Genomic DNA, 27412 nt, shown 5'->3' on the forward strand with positions numbered 1-27412 from the left:
TCAGAAAGAATGAGCCCATTTATTAACCCTCATGTTAATCATCATCCTCGACCACCGACAGTCTCGTGGCTCGGGTTCATACACAACTCTATCTGTCAATAGAATCTAATAGAAAAATCTGCAGGTTACAGTTAGGACGTCTGTCCATTAGAAAAACAACAGAAACCATAAAACCAAAAAGCTCCCCGTCCCCCCTTCAGGACCGGGATCGGGACTGGGAAGTTCTAGGCCAGAGTGGAGCGAGCGTCGTGTCCGGTTCAGGTCCTGAGACGCTGCGAGAACCGGACACCAGGCCGGCGTCCGCTCCACCGTTAACAACTCCGGGGGGGGGGGGGTTAACCCCTTCACTATAGCTCCCCACGCCTCGGAGGGGCCACAACAACGAGCTGCGGGACTTCAACACGCCTGCGACGACAACGCTCAGCTCGTCTGGTCCAATTACAGGCGTGTTGAAGGTGGCGGCATCCAGACGGGAACAGGCAAGGAGAGAGAGACAGTTAGCCTAGCAGTCTTGAGAATATAACACATATTCAGCTTCGGTTAGACACGACACGTGAATTAAACAATATCATCTTTAACAAAGTACATTTTAACTGGAGAGCACCCGCCAGAGTGGAAATTTACACAAACCATATCATCACATCGACAAAATGAATATTCATAACAGATTTAAATAGACCCCTGAACAGGAGAACTCATTATTATCGTCATTATTATCAGCATCATCATCATCATCACACATACACGAAGCAGAAGCACTGATTCAACGACAACCAGATCTCCCTCGACAAGACAAACCTCTCTGTGGTCCGACACGCACAACGTTCAGAGAACTGCTCTGCCAACACGCACACAGCGCCGAGCCGACGCACAAAGTGAGCCAAAACGCACACATTTTCATTAAACGCTCAGCTAACAAACAAAACTTATAACAGCACACAGCGCTAGCATACATACACTAACACGCACGCAAAGTTTAGCTAAACGTTCAGCTAACACACAGATTAAATCCTTACTACTTGCTTAGCTGATAACGTTCAACAGTGCTAACGCTAAGTGTAGCACATGTACAGATGAGCACATTTTTAAAAAGTATCAATGAATGTGAATTTATGCACAAAATAATTTTATTGCTAACTGCATGTTAACGCTAAAGAAACTAATCAGTAGATTCAAAGTCCGGCTGCGTTTGAAAAACAAACAAAAAAACACATTTACAATCTGTGCAAGTATAAAACAGCAACAAAACAATTGTACATTTATTTTGAAGTGTAAACCAGCCCTAATATAAACAGAACATACAGCTAATGTACAGCAGCCGGCTAGTTTGTTTGGCTAACGAACATTAAAGTCGTATTTACAGAGTCACTCGTTCATGCTAGTCATGCGGTTGAATGAGACAGATGGACGTTCAGCCTAGAAACGCTGTTTTTGGCCTTTTGCTAACACATCAGATTACACCATTTAGCAGTAACAGTGTGAGAGCTCATGCTTCCACGTTCAGACATTATCCCGTACAGCTCTACTTTTCTAATATACTTTTCCTCTAAAATGTTTACAAAATCTCCACGATCTGCATCAGGTTAAATGTTATTAGTCGTTATTTACAGTCTGTGCAACACGTCACGAGCGCAGAGTAACACCAAGTTCCCAAACAGTCACTACTGCTACGTTCCCCACAGCTATACGTAATGTAAGTCGTTAGCCACACAACGTGACGACTGCTGGAACCTGTGAAAGGGATTTTCTGTTCCCTGTATGGCTTTTAGTTAGACTGCCCGACATGTCAGGGAACTTGAAATAAGCTTAGCGCTTCCTGAGATGGAAACGAGGCTTAGAGGTTAGCTTAACCATAAAGCACCTAGGGAACAAAAATGGGAACATATAACCTTGGAACAAAGAAGCCTGAGAACTTAGGAACCTGGAAACTGGGAAGCAACTTTGGGAACATGTGACCTTAGGCATAAATGATCTTGAGAACAATTTTGGGAACGTGGTTTTGTAGACCTACCCGACACCTGGTTAACACACAACAGACAAGCACGGTGTTCAGTTAGCACATTCATTCAGCTAGCCTTTGTAACGTGCGCATAGAAAAAAACAAACAACCCCACAGCAGCTAACGTAGCGCTCGGACAGCATTTCCATTTACTTACATTCAGCTAACAGGCACCACTTAGCTAACGAAGCACAGCTAGCAGAAACATTCACACAGCTGAGGTAACACACACGTTTGTTTAGCTAACACGGAATCGATAACTTCATTGATCAGCTCCTGAAATTTCCTCTAAAAACAAATCAGAAAATAGAAATGCGACCAACAACAACAATAATAAAGTTCACTCAAAGAAAACTTATCTTCCCAGACTCGGTCATAAAAGCGGAGGCAGGAAAATGTGGCGGTGACTGGAGGTTAAATCGTGTGAGAATACAAAGCGTTAGACCACAGAGAGATCTGGCTTTAGACAACGCAATACAAGTCGCTATTTATTCATTGTTACATCATAAAAACCTAAAGAAATCACTATAAAGATACAAGAATAAGAGCTATGGTCAAACCAAAAGAAAACAGTAATGCATCATTGCACCTCCAAGTTGGCGACTGAACAGGTAAAATTAGGAGAAACAGACCCAGCGAGCAGATTTAGTACAAAAACTTTACATTTCCATCCGATGTCATTAAAACGGTTTGATGCCAAAATAAAAAACAAACTGAGTCAACACACAGCCTGACGCATGCTTTAAAACATTATCATAACCAAAATAATGATAATAATAATAATAATATTAATATCTGATTTTCATACTCAAGACTGCTAAGCCTTATACCGTTTTCTTATTGGAAAATAAAACTAGACAAAATATAGATTATACTGGATTTCGTTTTGTTCAAAGCCACACGGATACATCTTGAAATTCAAGTTTGATAAAAAATAAAAACAAAGAAAAACCAGGTCTACACCGCGGGAGACCGGAGGCTAGTCCAAAAACATCTGCCTGACAAAATATCGACTTTGTAAGGTTAAAAAACAGAAAGAAAGTTCGTGATTTTTCAGTTAATCCTTAGTTTTTCTCTACAAAAGGAGGAGGAAGCGGCAGAGCGTTGCTAGGAAACCCCGATTCGGACGCCATCGACAACCATCCGAGGCCTTCGCCGGTGAGGGAGGAGCCTCTAGTGATCCTGAGGAGACAGGAAGTGACAGTGACATTTAGCCGTCGTGACAAACGGAAGGAGGACATCGCTGTGAAGCAGAAGGCGCCTGTGTTACCTGTATCTGGGCGGGGTTCCACAGGTAGGGCTGCTGCTGCTGCTGTCTGTAGTATTCTGCTAATGCTGCAGTGTAGTCTGGCACTGAACTCTGCTGAGACGACTGAGCTGCACGCACACGCACACACACACACACACACACGCATGTAGTGTGATGTTGTTCATCAATCAGCTGGTTTTGTATGGGCTCAAAATGTGGTCATAAATATTTTGTACTTGTAAAAAAGATTTGTGTGCGTAAAAAAGATTTGTGTGTGGACTTAGCCAAAAAATCCCTGCAAGTTACAAGTACGGATTTTGACCCTATTTTTCTTCCCTTCATCTGATTGGTCAATGTCATGTCAATCACAAATTAAACAATCCAATCAGAGAACAGATGGGTTTGGCTGTCGGAGGGGCGCTTTTTTGAACTGCAGGTCCTTGAAGGGTGATACCGTTTGAAGCTGGAGGATCGCTATATAAATATCCGATAGCAGCTAGGTCCCCTAACTTTCAGCAGCTGTTGAAAGGATAAAGTTGTGGTATATCAGTGGTTAGAAATACATTATTACTTTAGGATTAGTTTAACACAAAGTCAGGGCTGACCCGGGACCATTGCTGTGAGTCACAGTGCGCAGCATAAAAGTCCTTTCACATCGGACGCAGGATGTGCTGCTAATGCTAACTGCTAACTAAAAGCAAAGGATCCAGAATTTGTTGCGCTGGCTGCTGGGCTCTGTGGGTTTTTGCAGCAGCTCTACCTGTACTAGATGCACCTGCTCCTTGTCTTTTCTATCTCTGACTTTATGTCCTCTACAAGAGTTTCTGGTTTTTTTTGCTGGTTCTTCAAATGTTCAATAAAAACATGTATGCTAATTCATAACGAAGAAAACTTTGTGATGAAGACTGTCATTTACAAAACACTGCCCCCCCCCCCGCGGTCCGCAGCGCTGTTGAAAAGGCTGTGGAAGTCCCTGTATTAAACACGTAGACCTGTGACACAAAAATCACCAAACTCGGACGGCCACAGACTGTTTTCCTTCGTGGTGATGAAGGAAAACGCTGGGTTGGCATGTAAAAGGGCATTTATTCCCTTCAAAGACCTGCAGTTCAAAAAAAGCGCCCCTCGACAGCCAAACCCATCTGCTCTCTGATTGGATTGTTACATTTGTGATTGACATGACATGGACCAATCAGATGAAAGGAAGAAAAATAGGGTCAAAATCCGTACTTGTAACTTGCAGGGTTTTTTTTCTAAGTCCACACACAAATCTTTTTTACAAGTACAAAATATTTATGACCACATTTTGAGCCCATAGTTTTACATGCAATGAGGCCAAACTTGACCTTCACACTACAAATGTCCCTGAGCAGGAGCAGCACAGGTAAAAACAGGAACTGTCAGCTGCCTGCTGCCCCGCACACACTTGTGCACGCCTACCTTTGTTCTTTAGCTCAACTTGTAAAGCACACCTGACAGCCGCTCAGAGAGAAACGCAGAGAAGTGACTTTTCTTTCTGAGACGGAGGAACAGCCTGAAGCGTCACCAGTGTTGGTGAGTAACAGAGTACAATGTCTGTGTCTCAATCTCACGGCCCACGTCACCTCTACATGTGGCCGCATACTGACATGAAGAAATATTTTTAAAAATTACTGTTCAAAAAATGACTTAATAAGAAGGCAACAGGCAGAGTGTTACAGGCATCGCCCTGAAGAATGTAGCCTCGTGGGCAGTGTAGTCCAGCTGTAAGTAAGCTATTAAGACTCGACTGTACGCTGTGTTCGTGTTTCCTCTGAAACAATAAGCTCCGTTGGAGTCTTTCAACGCCTCTCTCTGTCTCTCGCTAGCAAAGTCGACCCAGACAACAAAGTAAAGCTATTTTTCAGCTACGAGCCCGACACGAACCCGACGTATTAGCCAGAGGTCCCTTTACTACGGTTCAGAGCCGCGGACCTGTTTTACAGTGGGGCAAAAAAGTATTTAGCCACTCCTTTGTTGCCCGGGCGGTGTGTTTTGGATCATTGTCATGTTGGAAGACCCAGCCTCGTTTCATCTTCAAAGTTCTCACTGATGGAAGGAGGTTTTGGCTCAAAATCTCACGATACATGGCCCCATTCATTCTGTCCTTAACACGGATCAGTCGTCCTGTCTCCTTGGCAGAAAAACAGCCCCATAGCATGATGTTTCCACCCCCATGCTTCACAGTAGGTATGGTGTTCTTGGGATGCAACTCAGTATTCTTCTTCCTCCAAACACGACGAGTTGAGTTTATACCAAAAAGTTCTACTTTGGTTTCATCTGACCACATGACATTCTCCCAATCCTCTGCTGTATCATCCATGTGCTCTCTGGCAAACTTCAGACGGGCCTGGACATGCACTGGCTTCAGCAGCGGAACACGTCTGGCACTGCGGGATTTGATTCCCTGCCGTTGTAGTGTGTTACTGATGGTGACCTTTGTTACTTTGGTCCCAGCTCTCTGCAGGTCATTCACCAGGTCCCCCCGTGTGGTTCTGGGATCTTTGCTCACCGTTCTCATGATCATTTTGACCCCACGGGATGAGATCTTGCGTGGAGCCCCAGATCGAGGGAGATTATCAGTGGTCTTGTATGTCTTCCATTTTCTGATGATTGCTCCCACAGTTGATTTTTTCACACCAAGCTGCTTGCCTATTGTAGATTCACTCTTCCCAGTCTGGTGCAGGTCTACAATACTTTTCCTGGTGTCCTTCGAAAGCTCTTTGGTCTTGGCCATGGCGGAGTTTGGAGTCTGACTGTTTGAGGCTGTGGACAGGTGTCTTTTATACAGATGATGAGTTCAAACAGGTGCCATTCATACAGGTAACGAGTGGGGGACAGAAAAGCTTCTTACAGAAGACGTTACAGGTCTGTGAGAGCCAGAGATTTTCCTTGTTTGAGGTGACCAAATACTTATTTTCCACCCTGATTTACCAATAAATTCTTTACAAATCCTACCATGTGGATTCATGGATTTTTTTTCTTTCACATTCTGTCTCTCACAGTTGAAGTGTACCTCTGGTGCAAATTACTGACCTCTGTCATCATTTTAAGTGGGGGAACTTGCACAATCGGTGGCTGACTAAATACTTTTTTGCCCCACTGTATATACACGCCGAATAGTTTTCTATACGAGATCGCTGCAAAAAGTACAGCCTTACCTAATGTCCACCTACTGTTACTCATTATATTAAGATTTAAACATCTAGCTGGTATTGGTGTGGAGAGTAACCTTCAGTAATAGTAATAAATCACACAGCAATAGGACATTCATGTAGTTGTAAAAAACAAGGTAATATATTAACTAATCCAAAGTATTCAGAATACGTTACAAAATACATTTTGGGGCATGTAATCTGTAATCTGTAGTGTAATACATGTTAAAAGTAACCTTCCCAGCACTGAGCTTCACATGACACACACACGTCTTACTCTGTTTCTTGTAGTAGTCCTCCCAGGCCTTACTGTAGTCTGTCATCAAGCTCTGAGGCTGGTTCTGCTGACCTGGACACACCGACACACACACACAGACGCACACACAGACGCACACACACAGACGCACACACAGTCAATGTCACTGCTCGGAGCTCAGATACATAAACATCACACATTCATATACAAAATATGTTTCTGTCACAGCTCTGTGTGTCTGTCTGTGTGTGTGTCTGTCTGTGTGTGCGTCTGTTGACTTGCCTAGCTTCTTATAGTACTGCTCCCATGCTTTAGAGTAGTCCATCTGTCCTGTCTGAGCCATACTGTGACCTACACACACAGGGACACACACACACACACACACACACACACAGGGACACACACACACAAGTCTTAGCTTCTAGACTAAACAAAGGCTGTGTGTGTGTGTCCCTGTGTTTGTGTTTGTGTGTCCCTGTGTGTGTGTGTGTGTGTGTGTGTCCCTGTGTGTGTCCCTGTGTTTGTGTTTGTGTGTGTGTGTGTGTGTGTGTGTGTGTGTCCCTGTGTTTGTGTTTGTGTGTGTGTGTGTGTGTGTCCCTGTGTGTGTCCCTGTGTTTGTGTGTGTGTGTGTGTGTGTGTGTGTGACCCTGTCCGTGTCCCTGTCTGTCTCTGTGTGTGTGTGTGTGTCCCTGTGTTTGTGTGTGTGTGTGTGTCCCTGTGTTTGTGTGTGTGTGTGTGTGTGTGTGTGTGTGTCCCTGTGTTTGTGTGTGTTTGTGTGTGTGTGTGTGTGTGTGTGTGTGTGTGTCCCTGTGTGTGTGTGTGTGTGTCCCTGTGTGTGTGTGTGTGTGTCCCTGTGTGTGTGTGTGACCCTGTCTGTCTGTGTGTGTCTGTGTCCCTGTGTGTGTGTGTCTGTGTCCCTGTCTGTGTGTGTGTGTCCCTGTCTGTCTGTGTGTGTGTGTGTCCCTGTCTGTCTGTGTGTGTGTGTGTCCCTGTGTGTGTGTCTGTGTCCCTGTGTGTGTGTGTTTGTGTGTGTGTGTGTGTGTGTGTGTCCCTGTGTGTGTGTCTGTGTCCCTGTCCGTCCCTGTGTCCCTGTGTGTGTGTGTGTGTGTCCCTGTGTGTGTGTGTGTGTGTGTCCCTGTGTGTGTGTGTTTGTGTCCCTGTGTGTGTCTGTGTCCCTGTCCGTCCCTGTGTCCCTGTGTGTGTGTGTGTGTGTCCCTGTGTGTGTGTGTCTGTGTCCCTGTGTGTGTGTGTGTGTGTGTGTGTGTGTGTCCCTGTGTGTGTGTCTGTGTCCCTGTCCGTCCCTGTGTCCCTGTGTGTGTGTGTGTGTGTCCCTGTGTGTGTGTGTGTGTGTGTCCCTGTGTGTGTGTGTTTGTGTCCCTGTGTGTGTCTGTGTCCCTGTCCGTCCCTGTGTCCCTGTGTGTGTGTGTGTGTGTCCCTGTGTGTGTGTGTCTGTGTCCCTGTGTGTGTGTGTGTGTGTGTGTGTGTGTGTCCCTGTGTGTGTGTGTGTGACCCTGTCCGTCCCTGTCTGTCTGTGTGTGTCTGTGTGTGTGTGGTACCTGGGTCTTGCTGTCCTGGGTTCTGCCAGCTGGTCTGGTAGGTGTTTCCCCAGACGCCGGTCAGGAAGGTCTGCCCACTCCCACAGCTGCATAAAAACATGTGTTTAACACACAGCTGGCTGAGTCAAAGACACACACACACACACACATGTCCATCATCATCAGCGTCTCAGCATGAGGCCGTTAGACAAACGAACGCGACAGAATGCAGAGGACAGTTAAACGAATCAGCTGATGTGGCGGAGCGCCCACAGCCACGCCCACAGCTGCCTCAGACTTACACGGGCCTGCGGCGCTGCCGTGGTCGTGTTGGAGGTGGAAACGTCACGTGTGTGGACCGCGAAGGTTTTCATCGTGACCACAGGAAAACAGGTCACACTCGTAGCTCTTGAAATTCTCCATGAACCGTCATCACACGGCGTCATCACGGAGCACGCCCACAGCAAACATGGCCTCCGCCCTCACTCCCCCTGAGGCAGAGCGTGGAACTGCTCGTTTAGAGAACGTCACGTCATTAGGGTTTTGATCATCGATTAGAATCGACTCTGGCTTGGATGGCGTGAAATCGATTCATTAAAATCCTGAATCGATTTTATTTTGGCCGAAACGCCAGAATCTCAGGTTCAGCCTCACAACATTTCAACAACCACCAAACAGCTGAAACAGTGACTGAGAGCAGGAACACGACTCTGCACAGAGACGTGAACACACAGCGCCGACGCATCAGAGTCAGCGAGCTGTGACTTTCTCACCGACGGCACGGACACGCTCGGGGCTGAAAGCCGACAGCTCGCTGACTCTGACGTTTCGGCGGGTCGAGCTTTGTGTTCACGCCCTTTTTGCGCCGATTCTGAAGCTGTTAGTTTATCTCTGAACCTGATCCAAACTACGCTCCACATAAACACCGTCATGAACTCACTCTGAGTTTTGCTGTTTTGCTTCGACCACGATATAATACTAAGTGCAATAATCCTTTCTGTCATCGTTGTATTTTTACTCAGTTGTATATAGTATTTGTATTTGTATTCTATTTTTATCTTATTGTATATTTATTTTATTTTATTCTACTGTATATAGTATTTTATTCTATTCTGTACAGCTGTGTACTGTATTTATTCTTATTGTATTCTAATTTTTGCCTCATAACTTTTGCACTGTCCACTTCCTGCTGTGACAAAACAAATTTCCCACGTGTGGGACTAATAAAGGTTATCTTATCTTATCTTATCTTATCTCACTTCATGCACAGCTCTCCCCCCCTCCCTCCCCCTCCCCCCCTCCCTCCCTCTTTACCCTCCACAGTGTCAGCTTTGTTTTATAGATATAAAAATATAGATACGCAGTGATAAGTGATCAGAGTTATAATATTTCTGACTGTCTGAGGCAAAATTTCCCTGATTCAAATCGAATCGATTCCAGAAATCAGTGACGATACCCAGCCCTAGTTTCCATGGTTACCTGAAACTACCTGTTAGGTATCACATTTACCTGCAGTGAAGTTAGCAATGCCTTTTAACAGTCAGCCAATCAGAGCGCAGCTGGCTATCATTACAACAGGATGTTCAGACTCAGAGCGGGGGTGGGGAACTCCAGGCCTGAGGAGCTCCTTTAAATCAGCTGCGATCATCTAAAAGCTGCAGGCCTGGACTTCCCCACCCCCGCTGTAGAAGAACACCAAAGCAGCCCCGCCCACTCATGGACTGGACTCGCTCCGTGGGTGCAGCGTCCTTCCTGCTTCTGAGGGACGTGGATCACGGACGTATGTGCTGTGTGACGGCAGCGTGCGCTAAGATCTGAGGACTCTTACTTCTGGTGTGCAGCGGGACCCTGGGTGAAGGGGCTGAAGCCGAACCCTCCGTTACTCATGATACCCGAACCCTGTGGGAGGAGACGCAGGTCAGCGCTCGTTCTTCGAGATAAAGCATCTACAGAGGTGCGCTTGTTTTACATACCCCGATCTTGTCATCTATTAGCTGGCGAGCCAGGTCCATCTGCTGGGCGGTGCCTCTGATGGTAAAGACCCGGGTGTTGGGGTCAGTGGAGGGTGGGGGGTTCCTCTGCAGCTCCACGTGAGCTCCAGACTGCTGGTTAATGCTCTTGATGGTTTCTCCACCTGCAGACACAAACAGCAGGTGTCATTCACACAGCTGATCAATATGAGCGCCGGGGGCGGCCCCGGGTCAGCAGGACTGTGCAGAGGTGGTGAGTCCTTCAGCAGGGCTCAGTGGTGTCACTGCTGGGAAAACGCGACAAAGCTCAGGTGGAAACCATCGGATGAAGATGTTGGGAGCGTCCGACAGACGCTCAGAAGCGCTCAGAGTAGAAAAGAGTAGACCCTGTTGTTCTTTGCTGTTTCTGACAGAAACAGACGTGCTTCATTCATCGGTGGGATTTTAATGTGTTTACACTCAAAGTAAAATCATGTTGCAGGATGCTGCATGGAATCAGGGGATGACCTCGATGGCTGGGTTAGCTTAGCACTCTTGGACATGTCGGTCTATGTGACTTTATATTAGAGCTGGGCGATAGAACGATAACGATATGTATTGTGAAATAACTTTTTCTCGATAGAAAAATTAAACTATTGTGATAGACCTCACCGCTCTTGTCCTCTTAAAAAAAAAAAAACCCAGCCAATCCAAATTAAGTAGCGCAGAGCCGAACCAATCACAGCCGCAGTGTCACGTCACGTGACTTGTTGCGTACAGCACAAGTGCCAAGCTGCACATGTGTATTTGTTTGGGAAGCAGCCAGCCGCCGTGCCGCCGGGTAACGGAGGAAATGAGTGTGCCGAGAGCGCGACCGAAGGTTACCGAGGAGAAAACAGACGATGGTTCCAACGCCGGAGAGATTGTCGAACGGAAGAGCCACAGAAGCTCCGTAGTGTGAAGGTATTTCTGCTATTTCAAGTCTGACAAAAACAGAGCAGCTGCACTGTAAATGTGCCGAAAGCAAGTCTGGAAATACAATAAAGCGGTGCAGCTCAGTCTCTGACTGGAAGCGCTGATTCGTCATTCGGCTTTTGTCAGACTAGTAACTGTTACAGCTGTTTGAAAAGCTCAGCTATACAACAAGGAGAGGTCGAGAATTTCCTTTTAGTTCTCAGTTTAGTTGATGTTGACAAAAGTTAGTCAGTTTTGTCTGATCTTCTGTAAAACAAACTAAGATTTATTTTTAGAAGTAATAAAATTCAAATTCAAATTCAAATTTTATTTGTCACGTACACAGTCATACACAGTACGATATGTAGTGAAATGCTTGGACAACTGCTCGTGACCTAAAGAAAACAAAAAAGGAAAAGGCTATGAATAAGATAGGAAATAAATATGAAAAATTAAAAAGGGTAAATTTAACTAGGAAGGAATAAAATATAAATTAAGGTTAAAAATGAAATAACTGTACAACACAAATTAGAATGAAGGGTAAATTTAACTGGGAAGAATAAGATAAAATATATAAATTAAAGTTGAAAATAAAATAACTGTACAACAAAATACACAATATAGAACTATATAAGAATGTATGAAGAAATATAAATATAAATAAATATATACACAATAACAGCAGCTGTACAAGTATTAACCGGAAATGAAGAATATAGTGACCAGTGTTGTGCAAAAACAATGTCCAGAAAGTCCAGTGTGTGTAAGAACTGTATGTGTGGGTCAGTACTGTGTGGTGGTGTGATTGAGAGACCGTATCGCCTGCGGGAAGAAGCTCCTCCTCAGTCTCTCTGTGTTGGTCTTCAGGGAGCGGAATCGCTTTCCTGACCTCAGCAGAGAGAACAGTCTGTTGTTGGGATGGCTGAGGTCCTTCACCATCTTCCTGGCCTTGGTCCAGCACCGCCTGCTGTAGATTGAGTGCAGGTCAGGGAGCTCGGAGCGGATGGTGCGCTCAGCTGACCGCACAACCCTCTGTAGAGCTCGTCTGTCCTGCATGGTGCTGTTCCCGAACCAGGTTAAGATGTTTCCCGTCAGGATGCTCTCTATGGTGCACGAGTAAAAGTTCCTGAGCACCTTGGAGGGCAGTTGGAAGTCTCTCTAGCGTCTGAGGTGGTAGAGACGCTGTCGGGCCTTTTTCACCACGGTGTTGATGTGACAGGACCATGACAGGTCCTGTGTGATGTGAACTCCGAGGTATTTGAAGCTGTCCACTCTCTCCACTGGGCACTCGTTGATGACGGGGGTCTGGTAGTTCCTCTCCTGCTTAGTGCTGAAGTCCACTATCAGCTCCTTTGTCTTACTGACGTTTAGAAGGAGGTTGTTCCTCTGGCACCAGTTCTCCAGATTCCTAATCTCCTTCAGGTAGGCCGTCTCGTTGTTATCAGAGATCAGGCCACCACGACGGTGTCATCAGCAAACTTGATGATGGTGGTGGAGCTGGTAGTGGCCACACAGTCATATGTGTACAAAGAGTACAGCAGGGGGCTCAGAACACACCCCTGGGGGGCTCCAGTGCTGACAGTGGTGGAGGCTGAGACATGTCCGCCCATCCTTACTGCCTGTGGTCTGCCAGTTAGGAAGTTGGAGATCCACTGACACATAGATGAGCTGAGTCCCAGATGCTCCAGCTTGGTGGTGAGTGTGGAGGGAATTATGGTGTTAAATGCAGAGCTGTAGTCTATGAAGAGCATTTTAACATAATTCCCCCTTCTAGTGTCCAAGTGAGTGAGTGATGTGTGGAGGAGATGAGAGATGGCATCGTCTGTGGAACGATTTGGACGGTAAGCGAACTGTAGTGGGTCCAGTGTGTCTGGTAGTGAAGAAATGATGAAGTCTCTGACCAGGCGTTCAAAGCACTTCATCACTACTGAGGTGAGGGCTACAGGGCGATAGTCATTGAGAGAAGCAGGGTGGGGTTTCTTCGGGACAGGAACAATGATGGACTCTTTGAAGCATGTGGGGATCACCGACTGAGATAAAGAGATGTTGAATATCTCAGTGAACACAGGAGCTAGCTGGTATGTGCAGTCTCTTAGGATACGACCTGGGATGCCGTCTGGTTCTGCTGCTTTCCTGGTGTTCACTCTCTTGAAGGCTCTCCTTACTTCATGCTCGGAGATGACGAGCACGTTTCCGGTGCTGGCAGTATCTTCCTGTCTGCAGCCGTTAGCGCCGCTAACACTAGCATTGTTGGAGACCTTAGCTGCAGCCTCGAAGCGAGCATAGAAAGTGTTCAGCTCGTCTGCCAGAGTCACGGCCGCGTTCGTCATACCGGTTGTTGGTGCTTTATAGTCCGTTATTGTCCTTAGTCCCCGCCACAGGCTCCTAGAGTCACTCTGTTGGAGTTGTGACTCTAGTTTCCTCCCGTAGCGCTGCTTCGCCTCTTTCACCGCCCTCCGCACGTTATATGAATCAGAATCAGAATCAGAATACTTTATTGATCCCTGGGGGAAATTATTTTTTGTTACAGTGCTCCATTTTAAACCAACATTAAGACAAGACAGACAATACGCTAACTAAGAATAGTACAATATATACATATATATACATACATACATACATAAGTCACTTATAAATAAATAGCTGAAAAAGAAACATGTGTAGCTGTAGCAGCAAACAGTGTGTTAAGTGGATGCGTTGTACAGGGACATGGCCACAGGCAGGAATGATTTCCTGTGTCGTTCAGTGGTGCTTCATGGGTAATCTCAGTCTCTCACTGAACGAGCTCCTGTGACTGACCAACATGTCATGGAGTGGGTGGGAGGTGTTATCCAACATTGTCTTTATCTTGGACAGCATCCGCCTCTCCGACACCACCTTGAGGGAGTCCAGCGCCATCCCCACAACATTGCTGGCCTTACGGATCAGTTTATTAAGTCTGTTGGCATCTGCGACCCTCAGCCTGCTCCCCCAGCATGCAACAGCATAGAGGATCGCACTGGCCACAACAGACTCATAGAAAATCCTCAGCATTTTCTGGCAGATGTTGAAGGACCTCAGTCGCCTCAAAAAATAGAGACGACTCTGGCCCTTCCTGTAAAGTGCTGTGGTGTTTTTAGCCCAGTCCAGTTTATTGTCAATGTGTACTCCAAGGTATTTATAGTCCTCCACAATGTCAACACTGACCCCCTGGATTGAAACAGGGGTCAAGTGTTTCCTGGTCTTCCTGAAGTCCACGATCAGTTCCTTGGTCTTTGCCACGTTGAGCTGCAGATGATTCTGCTCACACCACGTGACAAAGGAGTCGACCACAGCCCGGTACTCTGTCTCATCATCCCTGCTGATGCATCCAACCACCGCAGAGTCATCAGAAAACTTCTGAAGATGGCAGGTCTCTGTGCAGTGGCTGAAGTCTGTGGTGTAGAGGGTGAAGAGGAAGGGGGAGAGGACAGTCCCCTGTGGTGCCCCTGTGTTGCTGATCACCTTGTCAGACACACACTGTGGGAGACGTACATATTGTGGTCTTCCTGTCAGGTAATCAACAATCCAGGACACCAGAGAAGCATCCACCTGCATCGCTGCTAACTTATCACCCAGGAGGGTCGGCCTGATGGTGTTGAAAGCACTGGAAAAGTCAAAAAACATGACCCTCACAGTGCTCGCCGGCTGGTCCAGATGGGTGTAGACACGATTGAGCAGGTAGATGATGGCGTCCTCTGTTCCGAGACGAGGCTGATAAGCGAACTGAAGGGGATCCAGATGTGGTCTTACTATGGGTCACAGCTGGTCCAGGATGAGCCTTTCCAGGGTCTTCATGATGTGGGAGGTCAGTGCCACGGGCCTGTAATCCTGGGGGCCACTGGGACGAGGCGTCTTTGGTACAGGGACGAGGCATGATGTCTTCATGACATCATGACATCAGGCATGATATGACGCGGCTTTGTACGGGTCCATGTCCCCCGTCATGAGTCCCGTGTTGTAGGCAGCGGTGCGGGATCTCAGAGCGTCGCGGATGGTTTTATCCACCCACGGCTTCTGGTTGGGAAACGTTGTGATAGTCTTTGTCTCCACGGTATCATCCGCTAGTTTCCCGATGAATCCCACAACCGCTTCCGTAAACACGTTGACGTCATCGTCGGAGCTGTTTCTGAACATGCCCCAGTCTGCGTCATCGAGTGCGTCCTGTAACGCGGCCACCGATTGATCCGTCCAGCGCGCGACCTTCCTCTGAACCGGAACTTCCTGTTTCAGCCTTTGTTTGTATTTTGGCATGAGGAAGATGGCGGCGTGATCAGATTTGCCAAACGGGGGGCGGGATTGTGCCTTGTAGCCGTCCTTGACTGTAGTGTAGCAGTGGTCCAGTGTCCTTTCACCCCTGGTGGGGCAGGTGATGTGTTGATAAAAGTTCGGCGCTGCGCGTTTGAGGTTGGCGCTATTAAAGTCCCCCGTCACAATAAGCGCAGCGTCCCGGTGTTGTGTCTGGTGCTGTGTGAGTGCCTCATGCAGCTCGCATAAGGCGGTGACCGTGTCCGCTTGTGGTGGAATATAAACGGCACTTACAATGACCGATGTAAATTCCCGAGGTAGATAAAAAGGACGACACATGATGGACAGTAGTTCCAGATTTGGTGTGCAGGAGCGTGTGAGAGGAACAACGTTCGTTTAATATTTTGTTTCTAAGTGGAATTGACAGTTTAGTCTGTTTCGTTTGTTCTGTTTTGAAACTTAAACGCTTTAGCGGCTGCCTTTTGTGTAGTTTGCAATATTTGCCTTTATTTATCTGAAAAAGTCTCATGTTCCTTAAGTACATCTACCCTGTTGAACTTATTATGGGAAATAAATATTTAAATCAAAACAAGCTGCTGATTATTTCACATTTTACGTGTGAGCAACGGCACATTTAAATCTTACAAATATAGTTATTTGGCTTATATCGTGATAGATATCGTTATCGCCTGAAATGAAAAAAACATTGTGATATGAAAAAAATCGCCCAGCTCTAGTTTAAATAAATGGAAGTTGAAAACCTCGACTTTAACTTTAAACCTGACTTGAGGATTTTATCTGATTTGCTTAATTCTGGGAAAATTATTAAATTAAATTTCAGTTTGTGTAATTAGCCGCGGAGCCTGGGGGGCTTCACAGGTACAGCTGGTCCCAGCAGGACGGTCAAGATGAGGACAGGAAACACGAACCTGCTGGCAGAGACCAGGAGGAGGACCTGTGTCGACTCAGAGCTGCTGCTGTCAGTCTGAAGCCTACAATAATACAAAGAAACCCAACAATCATATGACCCCCTATGAGCAGCACTTTGGCGACAGTGGGAAGGAAAAACTCCCTTTTAACAGGAAGAAACCTCCAGCAGAACCAGGGGCGGGGAGGGGCGGGGCCAACCTCCATACTGAACCTCATTTCCACATGAACACAGTGGAGCCTGCTAGATCTGATCAGCTCTGAGTCTGACCCCGAGTATAACCCTGATAATTAGAGGTTAAAGGTCACCTCTTCTTTTGTTTCATTCTTGGATTCTGTTTCAGTAGTTTTGCATTAATAACCCATCATCAGGGCCGGCGCAGCCCCTCACTTCATCCTCCACCTCTGTGATTGGCTGCTCCTCACAACCAGCAGGTCTGAATGTGTGGGGGGACTGTCAGCACGAAGAATTCATCAGAGGAAACGAACACGGGGTCCTCTAAAGTGGTGCAAAGTAAGAGTGTGTGTGTGTGTGTGTGTGTGTGTGTGTGTGTGTGTGTGCGCGCGCAAACAGGCCATATGGTGTCTAAACACGCTGCACTTGACATCTTCTTCTTTGTGGCTTTTAATTTGGAGGCTGCTGCTCGACCCTCTTGACCTCCAACTCTCTCACAAACACACAGGTTGATGGGCTGTAAGAGGTTTTTAAATAGAGTCAATGAGGCTGCGCCGCCTGTTGTTGGTACTGTGGGGTTAAAATGTGTCTCACTGATGTTTGCAGGACGTCTGCTCACAGCACAAACACTCAGGACCAAAACACCAAAATAAGACGCACAGTGACAGGATTATAAGATCATTATCATGTTACTCATCCAATCCACGTCGCGCAGTTTCTGCTGCAATGAGCTAACGTAGCTTCGTTCACGTGGATTAAAGTGAAACTTCCTCAGATTGCTGTGATCTTTAGATTGTGTTTAAAAACGAGACACGCTCTATTATTATTCTGTTCAGGGGGAAAACAACCGTATTCAGTCTGAGTTCACAGCATGTTCCATAAATCACCGTAACTAACTGCTATACTGGCGCTGCTGTATGGCATCACACTCAGTGCATGTCAATCATCCATCTCACGAGTTTGCTAGCTACAAAAATAGTAATAATAATTGTTATGATTATCTTGAGTAACGCACACAATGTGGAAAATGATTCACTCGGACTTACACAAACTGCCCCAGTGTGAAAAGGTGCAAATCCTGTTTGCAGGCGTTTCAGGCGGATTGCACCCTTGTTATCTGAGCCATGATTTGTATTTGTCATTAAAACCTGCAGCATGTTAGTGCGGTCATGCAGGGCGCACATTTCAAACCTTGAACAGACAACATTGAAATCCAAGCATATTCAAGGTTTTCAGGCACCCGTTTGAACCTTGACCTTTGCATTAATGTAAACACATTGGTAAACACAAACGACAGCAGTGTGAACGTCTTCCTCACCTTCAGTTTTCTAACCAGACTAAGCAGACTCAGTTTCCTACCTTTGCCAATGACCAAGCCACATTTGTCAGCAGGGATGGTGTATGTCACTTCCTGTAGGGGGCCAGGAGAGCCCATAGTCCAATCACCACGACCTCTGACCCGCCCGCTCCGCAAGGCTGAACCGAAACCATCACGTTCCTGTGAAAACAGCAACATGTAAAAGGACCCATGAAGCAGAACATAAACAAAGGTCCCCGCTCAGAAGAAAAACCAACGTGTGTGTGTTTACCTGTGCTGTTTGGATGAGTTCATTGATGAGGTGGACAGCATGCTGACAGCGGTCCGGCTGACCCATCACCATGGCAACACGTTCTAGACTGACACCATCATCTAAAAGGTCAGAGGTCAAATCCTCAGCAGTGTGAACAGAAAGTCCGTTGCTTATCTGTTTCTACACTTGTGTAAACAAGCACTGTAATAAAATGATTAACTCACACTGACCAGTTGAACTGTGGATTAAACTGGTGTGAACACAAAATCAGACTAACCAGCCTGAGCTGTCTCTCTGCTAATGCTAGCTAGCTTACCTGCAAAGAAATACGTCGCCTCAGAGGATTAAATGGGGACAAAGTTAAAGAGCAAGCTAACGGTTCCCAGCTAGCTGCTACGGTAGCCATCAAGAAGTCAACTAGTAAGCTAATGCTAGTCAGAAGAAAGGCAGTGTGTCAAGTCAATCTGAGCGTTTGTTCCTCCAAAAGCAGCCGGACAAACTAACAGCTTTAAATATGACAGAGATGAAACCAGGATGACGTTCACAATAACGGCACTGAAGATGATGAAGCAGGAAAGTGCAGAGAAGCAGCTGACGCGTCCACATCATGGTGGAAGCCGCTCACTGGTGTTCATGGATGATGTGATGATAGGAGCTGCAGAACGAAGCGGACTCGAAGCTCACATTCAGAAAGATTCAGCACGTAATGAGCCAAAGCATGACACACCTGCTTTAAACTGGATCCGGACCCCTGCATCGTTCTGGATCTTTTTGATCATTTCTCCATTTCTGCCAATCACAATGCCGACAGCAAACCTGGGAACGGGAACCTGAGGACAGACGGAGAGATCAGCACGGCGTCTAAACACAACCATCCCAGGAACGCTTGTTTGCCCAAGTCATACATCCAGGCTGGTTCCTCCCAGTCGGGCGCCGAAGTCACTGCGACCCGATCTGAAGTCTCCGTCCTTCTCCCGGATCACCTCCAACACCAGCTCCCTCGCTGCCTGCAGGAGGAAACGGCCCGGGATTAGCCCCGCCTCAAAGGATGGAACTAAAAAGCATCGAAATATTTACCAACTTTCTGCTTGACCTCAAGTCTCCAATTCGATCAGTAACCTTTTGTCATTGAAAGCCAAAATCTTTTAAGGATCATCTAAACCGAACCAGCCCAGGACCTCGGAGGAACCCATGACAGATCCAACAAATCAGAGCCCTGAATCCGCCCGTAGGTTCCACTGACAAATCCTGTTACAGGATGTCCTCAAACTTTGTGGATTCAGCGGTAAATCTTTCCTCACTAAACACTTTACAGCAAATCTGTAGTGAAAAGAATCAGATCAGGATGTTTTTTAGATGATTGTAACTGGTCAGTTTCCCTGTATTAATAAGCTGCAGATAGTCACATGGTCTCATTTCATTAGGACGCAGCTGCTGTACGTGGCTCCAGGTGTCCTCAGCTCGTCCTTTGACGGCTCCTGCTTCACTGACGCTCAGTAATAAATCAGCAGTCTGCGTCACAGTTATCGTCCTGCAGAACGATTACTCCTGGACAGTACTCGCCGGCGTACCTGCACTTTGTACGGGTCTCCGGAGATGCGCAGGGGTTTGTCGGCCCCCGTTGGCATCGGGCCGTCCTGGATCATCATCATCTTCACTCCAGCTCGCTCCTGAAAACCAGAGCAGTTAACATCACTAACATTTCCTGCTATTTGAAACCCTGTTATTCAATCGGCACCTCAGTCCTGACCCTACAAACGTTCCTGCTTCACGATCGTCACGATTTGTTCTATAAAAGGAAAACACCTGATTTCATGGCGAACGCTCTAAACAGGACGTACACACTCCACCAGCCAGCACAGATAACTCTCCTCAGCAGGGTTACGAAAGTGAAAACGATCTGATCGTGGCTCAAGAGTTGGGAGTTCGCCTTGTAATCGGAAGGTTGCCGGTTTGAGCCCCGGCTCGGACAGTCTCGGTCGTTGTGTCCTTGGGCAAGACACTTCACCCGTTGCCTACTGGTGGTGGTCAGAGGGCCCGGTGGCGCCAGTGTCCGGCAGCCTCGCCTCTGTCAGTGCGCCCCAGGGCAGCTGTGGCTACAATGTAGCTGCCATCACCAGTGTGTGAATGTGTGTGTGAATGACTGAATGTAGTGTGAAGCGCTTTGGGGTCCTTAGGACCAAGTAAAAGCGCTATACAAATACAGGCCATTTACCATAAAATAACTACAAAGAACTCTGAGTCATTAAATGATTATAATTATGTAAAAGAAACACTAGACTTGTTTATCTAAAGTTCAAAGACTTGGAAACATGTCTGTCTGCAGACCCAACAGTGAGCGGAACCATGTCAGCTGTCATATTCATTTCACCTCTCGCAGTGACATCACTTCCTTGAGCGAGAGCCCCCCCGTTGATCTGAACCTGTGACGTGAATCTACCTGCAGCTGTTTGATGGTGTCTCCTCCTCGGCCAATCACCAGCCCCACCTTGCTGGCTGGGATCAGCATTTCCTGCACCGAGGCCCCGCCCTCTCCATCGCCATGGAAACCCGGACCGTTTCTGCAGCGGTCCACGATCTGGGCCAGCAGCCGCTTCGCCTGCCTGAAAACAGCCAGACGTGACAGAGTTTAGCGGGAGCGTCGCTTCACCTGCAGCTCCGCCAGCTTCACTAACTCACTCGATGCTCTCCGGAGTCCCCGTCAGAGAACACGGCCGCTCCATCAGACCCCCGCCTTCTGCAGAAACACGCATGCGTCAGGTAAGTCGTCAGGCCGTTTAATTCAAAGGGACCACGGAGAAGTTTGGACTCTCCGTGGTCCGAGGAAACGTAAAAACACGGAGCGCTGAACTCACCGGGAGCGATCTGGATCTTACAGCCCGACTCCAACTGGATCCTGGTGATCTGTTCTCCTCCCCTGCCAATAACTGAGGTGGAGGAGGACAGACGTAATTAGAGGAACATCCACCTGCTGCTTCTGTACATGCAGTAAGTAAAGGACCGTGACTCCAGGTCAAACACACTGACGTCAGCCTGCTTCCTCTGAGGTACCGGGAAGGAAAATGAGACTTGGCTCAGCTGATGTGCTCGAGGCTTCTGAGGCCAAACGGCGCCTCGGACCCACATTCTGGTTCTGACATTAACGTCTGACTTATGGGGTTTGCATCCAGACAAACCAGAACCGTCACAGTTCTGAGTCAAAGGAAAGGTTCAGTAAAAACGCCGAGACAGCAGGTTACCATCAGACTGGAAGCCCATTGGCTGAGGAGAGGATTTAGTCTCTGTGAGAAAGGTTTCGATGCAAATACCATCCCCCTGTTTACCTGCACACAGCCACAGGCTGCTCAGATGTGATTGGTCGCTAGAAATGAGACTACAGACAGACACCAGGACGCCTGCAGAGCACAGTACAGGGGAACAGCTCCAGGTTCACACGCATATTCTATGTAAAGGTTCGAGAGCCCAGCGAAAGGTCAGAGGTCATACTCACTGAAGCCCACCATCCTGTCAGGGACCTTGTAATCCTCTGTGATTACCCTGCAACACACACAGAAACACACACATCGGCATCCTGGTCACGCATGGCTGTGTGTGTGTGTGTCAATAAGTGATTATTCTGATGCAGACTGCAGGAGGACAGATCTATAACACAGGTGCACCTCCACGACCTCACACGTGTCGATTTGCAAACAAGAATATGAAGCTGCACACGCATCATTACACACCACAGAGAGTGTGTGTGAGTGTGATCAATACGAGCTGCGGGTCGTACCTTTGATGCCCCATGGCTGCTAGCTGGTTACCTACTGGGAGACAGAGACAGAGATTAGACGTCAGGCTGATGTGACGGCGCCGATCATCAGAGCGAACAGCGAGAATCGAACTGGCATGACGTGTGCGGCAAACACGGGAACACGTCGGAGCACAGACACGCTATTCTCCCGCCGTCGTTTATTAAACAAAATAAAAAGACGTCACTGCAGCTTCAGTCGGGCCGCAGTTACAGCAGGTTTCCCTTCTTACATCCACAGACGGCCTGTAAAGTGTTTTCATAAGAACTCGCTGAATGCTGGAACGTCACGGCCGTCCTGTCACTGAGCAGTCTGACGGGTGGAGTGCGGGTGTATGAGCCTCTTACCTCCATCCTCTCCTGGTCGTTTCTGGCCCGGGTAGTACAGCGAGGGCTCGACACTTACTGAGGAGCTGTTGAGGTGAGACATCCCTTCTCCGCCCAGCTTGCCCACCATCTGTGAACATGGCAGAAACAGCTGTAACACCTGCATCTGTTCACAGCAGCTCGGCACACGTGAGCGGCCGGAAACTAACAGCGATACTAAAATTAGAACAGTAAAGTTTTTACAGTACACAGGTCCAAAACCACAGCAGGATAAAGACTAGGCCCCAAACTGGTCCCAGGTCAGCAGAAAGTCCAACAGCACCTCTGCTTTAGAGCAGGTCGGCCGCCCGAGCGCAGGCCGACGTGTCTTCATATGCAGCCTGTTTCCAGAGGCCGACACAGCTCAGCCTCACTCCCTAAACCAGGAGGCTTCCTAATAAGGCGCCCGGTTTGGCTGCAGACGCACTCGACTGACTGGGCGCAGATATTTCTAACAGAGCTGCAGCTCATTAAAGTTTACAGTTGGTGTGAAGAACAAAGATTTGGTGGAGCCGTTTTAAAGGCGTGAGGCTCAAACGTCACAACTCTACCTGGGAGACTAAACCTTCCTCAACACGTCCATCATCTTCTTCAGGGTCCAGCATAGATGTTCTTCTACCACAAACACCCAGAAAATGTTCATCAAACTATAAAGAAGGCCACAAAAAACCAGGGAATGACATCAAGACTTCAGCTGCCATTTAGGGGGAGGAGCTAAAACTGTTTGTTTCAGAGGACGAACTGACGGTACGCAGACTGCAAATACTATTAAATACACACACACACACACACACACACACACACACACACAGAGAGAGAGAGACAGACGCACACAGAGGAAACCTTGAGTGTTTTCCTGATAAAGACTAAAGAAAAATCTGCTGCTCAGTAAAAATAGTCCAGTGGGCGGAGTCAGTCTGCTGCACCTGCTCACACCTGTTCACAGTGCTCCACAGCCTCACAGTATTACCTGTAAAAGGTGAGCCGCAGACAGCTAGTAAAGAAAATAATCCGTTGAAACTCTCTCAGCTGAAACGTGCAAACTTTAAACAAAGGTTTCTGACCCGACACCTGACGGAGGCGTCGTCCTCTTCCTCCTCAGCTCAAGCCTCGTCTGCTGAACTGTGGTCAGGGCTCTAACACTAAACGTGCTCATTTACTCCTGATAATGCTGCACTAACTTATTGTCAGGAGATTAGACATGTGACCCTCCCATCTCTGGTCAACTGACACCTAACAAGCTAAACATCAACAACTGCTAACATTACGCTAATATTTTTTTTTTAAAGAATCATGCTTTCCCAGTGATTTCACATCGTGTGAGGTTTTATTCACCAGCCATCAAACTCCAACTATTTTATAGTCACTTCGAAGGCAGTTTCGGTAACGGCAGCTAACTGCGGCTAACAGCGGCTAACTGCGGCTAACTGAGGCTAACTGCGCCTAACTGAGGCTAACAGCAGCTAACTGAGGCTAACAGCAGCTAACTGAGGCTAACAGCAGCTAACAGAAGCTACCTGAGGCTAAACAAAGGCTAGAAACAGCGTCATTGGACAGAAGTGAGCTCGTATCGTACTCTCAGACAGTGTTATAGCCTCCAGAGTAAACACACCTGGACAGTTGAGGTACACAGCAGGCTGAAAGCCTACACTCACTGGAGATCAACAGCAGCTAGATTTGTTTGTCTTTCAGCAGCCAACACAGCGAAGATTATGCCCTTAAACTTTGAGAAAGAAAACAGAACTTAAATAATTCCAATCTACTGACATTAGTGGTGAGATTTCCACACTCAGGAGAGGCTCCCCCACCGCCTCTCCTGAGCTCGAACACTCATTCTTCTCCACGTTATTCTCCAAATGGTCCCAGTTCTGCTCATGAACCATTTTTCACCTGCTGCAGGTTCTGGTGTGAAGAACAGAACCAAGGTTACCGTCACACCTGGAGTGCGGCACAAAGGAGGAGAAGCCTCCAACAAAAGGACGAGAAGCTGCTAATGACATGAAGGACTGTCGTGACTTACTCGTAAGTAGGGCTGGGCGATATATCGAGTTTTTTAAAAATATCGATATATTTTCATGCGAGATATAAGATGTGACAATATCGTTTATATCGATATAGTCTATGTTACGTTATAATTATACTTGTGGAGCCTCAGGTTTGCCTCTCTTTCGTCCACTTTTGTCTCTACACTGCGTTACTCGGCCTCGCCTCTCCTTCACTGAACACAACTGCCCCTCCGCCATAGCTTCATCTGCAGGCAATGACAAGATGAAAGCGGAAAATCTCCGTTAGCGAGTTACCGCGGATCGCCCCGTGCGTGGGGCTGGACGGCGTCAACGTGTTAGCGAGCTAACCGTGCTAACCGGGCTGCACGGCCTAAAATCCTTTCATTTTCTCAAAACTCGACAGTGCGCCCTATGTATGGATTCTGGTTGTGCTTACTGACCGCGAACCGATTTTATGTGGAACACAGCGCTCAGCAATCTGTCAAAAAATGTTTTAATATGACTTTGCTAAGCTACGGAGCTGCACCGCTTGATGGATTGTCGGATGATTACGGCTACCGGGGAGGAGCCTCGCGGAGTGATACGTACTGTGTGTGTATAAGGACCACAAATGGCTCCTGTTCAGAGACGTGGTGCAGCTCTGAAATCTGTCTCTTTGTTATTATGCTCAGCGTCTGTTAGTTTACATTTTGACTGCACAATTGTGAGCTTTTTGTTATGCACAAAAAGAACAGTTTTCTTTTATTTATGGAGCATGATTATTTAATAAATGCTGATAATTTATTTTTGAGTAATGTTTTCATGTACATCTACGCTGTATGTAAATAAAAGTGCCCGTGTGACATCTGGGACACAGTGTGACTAAGAACTCTCTTTTTGTTCTTAACTTATGGCTTTAAAAAAAAAAAAATATTGAGATATATATCTTATATCGCCATCCAGCTAAAAAATATCGAGATATGAATTTTGGGTCATATCGCCCAGCCCTACTCGTAAGGACCAGGGACAACTGGTTAACGACAACTGACTTTTCAAAATAAGAGCTTGCTGACTGCTCTCAGGATGAACACATCAACAAATTTACTCATTAAGAGAAAACACGAGAGCAGCCACGAGTCCAGCAGCCGAAAAACCGAGAGGGAGCTAAACGCTGACAGCACAAACATCAAGTCACAAACCTCAAAATCCAGTCACGTTTTAAATGTCTCACACATCTGTTGCACATCTGACACACATACACACAAACGTTGTGAGTTAGCACAACGTAGCTAACATCACCAGTGCACACATTTCCAGAGCATGATTTCATTGGTCAGCAGCAGCACTTGCACTCAAAAAGAAGAAGTGATTCCACAGTTCAGTATGGTAACACTGTGACATCACTTCCTACGTAGTAAATGAGAGGCGAAGTGTGTGATTCCTGACCATCTGCTGGAGGTGTTGCAGTTTCTTTAGTGGAGGTTCGCTTGGTGTAAACCATCATCAGAGGAACAGGGTGGAGCTAAACTTTGACCAGACTTGGGGGGGGGGAATTCTAATCACCATCAAATCAGCGAGCTGGCTGATGGAAGACGCTAAATACACTGCGACACCAACCGGAAATGTAGAACGTTTGCCTTCAAAGTAAAAGTCATCCTTTATCACTAACAAAAAGCACAGCTTTTACTTTGAAGACGAGCGTTCTACATTTCCCGTTTGAGACACTTCGCTTTGTGAGAGTTTGCAGACAGGTTGGCTGCATGTAAACTACAGACGATCGAATCAACGTGCTGGTAACCAAAGCAATCGCACCGAGGTTTTTGGTAAAGCATCGTTTCATGACCAATTCTACGCGATGACAAGCAGCAACCACTCAACACATTTTTCCTTAGCAACTGGTGGTTGCCAGGAAGTCGCCGAGCACTCTGTACACGGAGGACTGCGCCTGGTTAGTCTGCATCGCCCACCAAGCGTCGCCCCAGGCCAGGTGTTAGCGGGCAGTGACGGATGTTTTTACCCAGTGTGACAGAGTGTGGCTGAGAGTTAAGGGAGTTTAAGAGACAACACACTAACAGGAAGTAAAACACAAATGATCCAACTTCCTGCAGACTGCGTGCACCTCACACCTGAGGTCACCGCAGTGACACCTGGAGGAACACACCTGTGGAACTGGCTTGTTTCTGGTCCAATAAAACAGACCCATTAACAGGGAAACTATCGCCGGACAGACTCGCTGTGACTTTGTGAGCTCTCAGGTCTTCAGGTGAAAGTTACCGGTGCCTGGAGGAGTTCTTCAGTCAGTCCTGGGGGAGCAGGCTGTGATTGGCTGGGGTGGCACTCAGAGGTCAGGGTGCCAATTTAAAGGGCACGCTCACTTGTCTGTTTACCTGAGGCTGACTCTTAGGTGTGGTGCACGCAGGCAGAAGTGCAGAGTGAGGTGCACGCAGACACAGGAGGGTGAACCTGTCTGTCTATAGGCGCAGACACACCTCCTGCCTGTATATGGCTCTCAGGCTGTTGCGTAACGCCAGCCTACTTTCTAACCAACTTACAGTAAACAGCAGCCTGGGGGGGGAGGGGGCCCGTCTCCCCCATTAACCGCTAGGACTCGGTACAGACACCCCCCGGCCTGCAGGAGACCCTCGACGGGGGCAGAAGGCGCAGTAACCCCGGTGACCCGCGTCCTTTCTGCCCCTCGCAGCCCAACAGGTTGCCCGCTGGCGGAGTGACACGTGTGGCCAAACTTCTCTCCCGCTCCCCCCCACCCTCGTCTCCCCTCCGCCGTCCCAGCGCGCTCCCCTCCGGGTGACAGCTCGGCAAACTCCCCCCAAACTCTCTCCCGGAGCGTGTCAGCACCGGAAAAGTTTACACAAGCGGCCACAAGTCCAACTCCGAGCTGCTTCTAGCTAGTTAGCATGCTGCGGAGTGTGTGAGTGTAACTGTGTGTGTGTGTGTGGTACAAGTTCGAGTAGCAGCAGCAAAACACGGACAATTCCGATAAAAGTGCTTTGGCTCGATCTAAACGACCCGATTCGGCCCGGAACGGGTGTGGGCTGAGCCCGGGTGGAGTTGTTACCTGCCGGGCCCGCTGCAAAACATCGGCCAGGCCCTCTGACTTCAGCCCCGGCTGGTTCATCGAGGCCTGTCCCTGCACCAGCTCCGCCATCATAGCGCCACTAGCTAGCCGTTAGCTGTTAGCCGGATTAGCTCGCGCTGT

The 27412-nt window shown here is 47.5% G+C and overlaps 1 protein-coding gene across 3 annotated transcripts; it reads right to left on the reverse strand.

The window, feature by feature from the left end:
- On the reverse strand, positions 1 to 27412 carry LOC147318231 (far upstream element-binding protein 3-like). 3 transcript variants are annotated; one of them, XM_086257858.1, is made up of 19 exons: positions 27272 to 27412; positions 22193 to 22301; positions 21827 to 21857; positions 21545 to 21591; positions 20910 to 20981; positions 20734 to 20791; positions 20495 to 20657; positions 19626 to 19724; positions 18960 to 19061; positions 18782 to 18884; positions 18073 to 18173; positions 17843 to 17981; positions 10186 to 10346; positions 10041 to 10111; positions 8234 to 8319; positions 6960 to 7028; positions 6699 to 6770; positions 3270 to 3376; positions 1 to 3181 (listed from the first exon to the last, which is right to left on the reverse strand). In XM_086257858.1, exons 1-19 carry the CDS (start codon positions 27362 to 27364, stop codon positions 3173 to 3175), a joined length of 1692 nt encoding a protein of 563 aa, XP_086113984.1. In that variant the 5' UTR covers positions 27365 to 27412; the 3' UTR covers positions 1 to 3172. The 3 variants fall into 3 exon arrangements, with proteins under 3 accessions (XP_086113984.1, XP_086113982.1, XP_086113985.1); XM_086257856.1 differs by having other exon boundaries at positions 21827 to 21860; XM_086257859.1 differs by lacking the exon at positions 6960 to 7028 and having other exon boundaries at positions 21827 to 21860.

The sequence above is a fragment of the Aulonocara sp. 'chitande type north' Nkhata Bay genome, linkage group LG12 (genome assembly GCF_057382095.1).
Source record: "Aulonocara sp. 'chitande type north' Nkhata Bay isolate Kocher_YH1m ecotype deep benthic linkage group LG12, A_spYH_male_GT1.1, whole genome shotgun sequence".
Taxonomy (NCBI): Eukaryota; Metazoa; Chordata; class Actinopteri; order Cichliformes; family Cichlidae; genus Aulonocara; species Aulonocara sp. 'chitande type north' Nkhata Bay.